At 47.7% G+C, this 3,692-nt stretch overlaps 1 protein-coding gene across 1 annotated transcript; it reads left to right on the top strand.

The window, feature by feature from the left end:
* Positions 1-937: 937 nt before the first annotated feature.
* LOC145953399 (uncharacterized) lies at positions 938-1,502 on the top strand. Its single transcript, XM_083067342.1, has 2 exons — positions 938-1,093; positions 1,209-1,502. Exons 1-2 carry the CDS (start codon positions 938-940, stop codon positions 1,500-1,502), a joined length of 450 nt encoding a protein of 149 aa, XP_082923468.1.
* Positions 1,503-3,692: the final 2,190 nt, after the last annotated feature.

Genomic DNA, 3,692 nt, shown 5'->3' with positions numbered 1-3,692 from the left:
TGGCCTTGGCCATAGTCTATCAATCCGTGAGGTCAGATACACCACGTGGCTGGCCAACGTGGTATTGGTAAAAAAAAGCTCGGGGAAATGGCGCATGTGCGTCGACTACACCAACCTGAACAAAGCATGCCCCAAAGACTTGTACCCCTTACCAAGCATCGACAGGCTGGTTGATGGAGCATCCGGGCACGCCTTCCTCAGTTTCCTTAATGCTTACTCCGGGTACAACCAGATCATGATGTACACACCAGACGAGGTGCACACATCATTCATCACCGATCATGCCAATTACTGCTATAGAGTCATGCCCTTCGGGCTCAAAAATGCAGGGGCCACCTACCAGCAGCTGATGGACAAGGTTTTCCACCAGTAGATCGGATAGAATATGGAGGTCTACGTCGATGAAATGATGGTCAAAACCACCTCAGCCGAAGCTCATGCTGCCGACCTGGCCGAGGTGTTCAGCTAGATCAGGAAGCACAACATGCGCCTCAACCTAGAAAAGTGCATCTTCGGCGTCCAGGGAGGTAAGTTCCTCGGATTCATGATCACTAACAGGGGGATCGAGGCCAACCTGGAGAAGTGCAAAGCCATCATCCAGATGCATAGCCCTCAAACTGTGAAGGAAGTCCAACGCTTGGCGGGAAGGTTGGTTTCCTTGTCCCGTTTTATCCCCAGGCTGGAAAGCGAGGCCCATTTTCACTCTGTTGCATAAGCCGCAAAATTTTGAATGGACGGACCGGTGCAAAGAGGCTTTCAAAAGCTTCAAAGCCTTCCTCACAACCCCGCTAATCCTACAGAGGCCGGATCACAACGTCGACCTCCTCCTCTACTTGGCCGTAGTAGAAAGCGCCATTAGCGCAATTATTGTACAAGAGCACCAGAAAGTACAGACACCAATTTACTTCATCAGCCGAGTGCTTCAAGACACGGAGAAATGGTACCAAATGATCGAAAAGCTGGCGCTGGCACTTGTTACCGCAGCTCGGCGTCTCCGACCCTACTTCTAGAGTCACTAGGTGATAGTCAAGACCGACTACCCAATCAAGCAAATCCTACGAAAGCCAGAGCTCGCCGGGCGAATGATAGCATGGTCGGTCGAATTGTCCGAGTTTGGCATCTAGTATGAAAGTCGCGGGGCTCTGAAAGCTCAATGTTTGGCCGACTTCGTAGCCGAACTGACGCCAACCTCGATTGATGAACCATAGGTATGGACTTTGCATGTTGATGGGTCTTCCAACTCTAAGGGTGGTGGTGCAGGTATCATCTTGGAAGGACCAAATCAAGTCACTTTGGAGCAATCCCTCAAGTTCAGCTTCAAGGTGACCGACAACCAGGCGGAATATGAGGCGCTTCTCGTGGGGCTGAGGCTGGCTCGTGACCTTGGGGCACGAAGAGTGAGTTGCAATAGCGACTCAAAACTTATGGTGGAACAGCTCAGCGGGGCATACCAGGCCAAGGATGTTCTTCTACAACGATATTTCCACATGGCGTCACACTAGATCTCGTCCTTCGACGAGTTCACTATATAGCATGTACCGCGAGAGCAAAATACCAAAGCTGACCTACTATTAAAGCTTGCCAGTACCAAACGCCCTAGACAGCATCAGACCATTATCCAAGAGACCTTGTATTCATCCAGCTTGGACGACAAGGTCGTCAACACCAGCAATAGCGAAGAACAAGGATGGATGACAGGTATTTGGAACTACTTGAAATCAGGAACTTTACCCGAGGATAAAAACGAAGCTCAAAAGATGAGGGTAAAATCGGCTAAGTTCGTAATTATTGGAGATGAACTGTTCAAGCGCGACATCTCCACCCCTTTGCTCAAATGCTTGACCACACCTTAAGCCGCTTATGTCATCAAAGAAATCTACCGAGGTATATGTGGCATGCATTCCGGAGAGCACTCGATGGCGACCAGGGTACTCCGAGCTGGATACTACTGGCCCACCTTGAAGTCTGATTGCCAGGCCTACGTTCAAAAATGTAAAGAGTGCCAACAGTTTGGCAACACACACCGGCAGCCACCTGAAGCTCTCCACCAGATGATGTCTTCGTGGCCTTTCGCCCAATGGGGAATGGATATCTTGGGACCATTTCCCCCCGCGAAAGGTCAACTTAAATTTCTCCTGGTGGCAATTGATTATTTTACCAAGTGGATTGAGGCATGCCCACTCGCCAAGATCATCACCGACAATGTCCAAAAATTCACTTGGAAAAACATCATATGCAGATTCGACATCCCTCATTCCCTCATCACTGATAATGGCAGGCAGTTCATCGCACAGAGCTTTGAGGACTTCCTCTGGGAGCTCGGTATCAAACACCTCCCAACCTCGGTGGAACACCCCCAGACTAATGGCCAGGCCGAAGCCGCCAACAAGGTCATCCTCTGAGAACTTAAGAAGCATCTAGGGAATGCTAAAGGACAATGGGTAGACGAACTCCCTAGCATCCTTTGGGCATACCATTGCACCCCCCAATCAACAACGCAAGAAACGCCTTACAGGCTGACTTACGGAGCTGACACAATGATCCCAGTAGAAATCGGAGAGACATCTCACCGATGCTAGGTCTTTAATAGCGAGCAGAACGCCCAAGAGATAGCAATCGCTCTCGACCTGATTGACAAGCCTAAAGATGAAGCTTGGATTCACGAAGAAGCTTGTAAACTCTGAGCTTCCAGAAGATATAACACGTGAGTGCGACCTCGCTCTTTTCGAGTTGGCAACTTGGTATGGCGACTGTTAGGCGACGCACGAAAAGACACGCCCGAAGGAAAGCTTGCACCCAACTGGGGTGGCCCATTTCGAGTCGTAGAAGACTTAGAAAATGGAGCATACAGGCTAGAAGAACTCAGCGGAAAAGTCATCCAACGGACTTGGAATGCCATGCACCTTAAATTTTATTTTAGCTAAACTTGTAAGAATGAGCTGTGCACTCTTTTCCCGCCTTAGTTTTTTGTCCCAGAAAATAGAAAAATGGGTTTTGGTTGAGAGGGTTTTTAACGAGGCACATATATACAATCAATAAAATAACTCATTCTTCTCCATCCATATTCTCTTAATTTTGCACCATTTTACCATAAGATGCTAAATCGAGGTCGAGTTTGAACCTTAGCACGATTTATTTTACTTTACGCCAAGGTCGAGTTCGAACCTTGGTCCGACTTATCTCACTCTTAGTCAAGGTTGAGTACGAACCTTGATATGTTTTGCTTTACTTAAATACAGGGTCGAGTTCGAACCTTAATACGTTTTGATTAAATCCGAGGTCGAGTTCGAACCTTGATATAATTCATATTAATCTAAATTCAAGGTCGAGTTCGAACCTCCATATGATTCATTCTACTCTAGTCCAAGGTCGAGTTCGAACTTGGTATGATCCACTCAAGGTCGAGTTCAAACCTCGGTATGATCCATTCAAGGTCAAGTTCGAACCCCCATACGATTCATTTTACTCTAAGTCGAGGTCGAGTCCAAATCTCGGCAGGGTCACTCTAATCTAAGGTCGGGTTCAAACCCCACTGCGAAATATCTCGCTTTCACCCAAGATCGAATTTGAACCTTGGTGCAAATCACTTTGCTCTAAGCCGAGTCTGAGTGCCACAAAGTGCAAAATACAAAGTAAATTTCGAACGTGCTTTCAAACCGCGCGAATAGGCGAAAACTAAGCCTAAAGCATAA

The sequence above is a fragment of the Cajanus cajan genome, chromosome 11 (genome assembly GCF_000230855.2).
Source record: "Cajanus cajan strain Asha chromosome 11, NIPB_CcT2T_4, whole genome shotgun sequence".
Taxonomy (NCBI): Eukaryota; Viridiplantae; Streptophyta; class Magnoliopsida; order Fabales; family Fabaceae; genus Cajanus; species Cajanus cajan.
This window is presented reverse-complemented; position numbering and strand designations above follow the sequence as displayed.

What these genes read in the sequence shown, in the direction of transcription:
- LOC145953399 (XM_083067342.1), top strand. Translation starts at nt 938, where the DNA reads ATGGTACCAAATGATCGAAAAGCTGGCGCTGGCACTTGTTACCGCAGC. An exon ending in GCCGGGCGAATGATAGCATG is followed by an intron (nt 1,094 to 1,208) that starts GTCGGTCGAATT and finishes GATGAACCATAG; the next exon opens with GTATGGACTTTGCATGTTGA.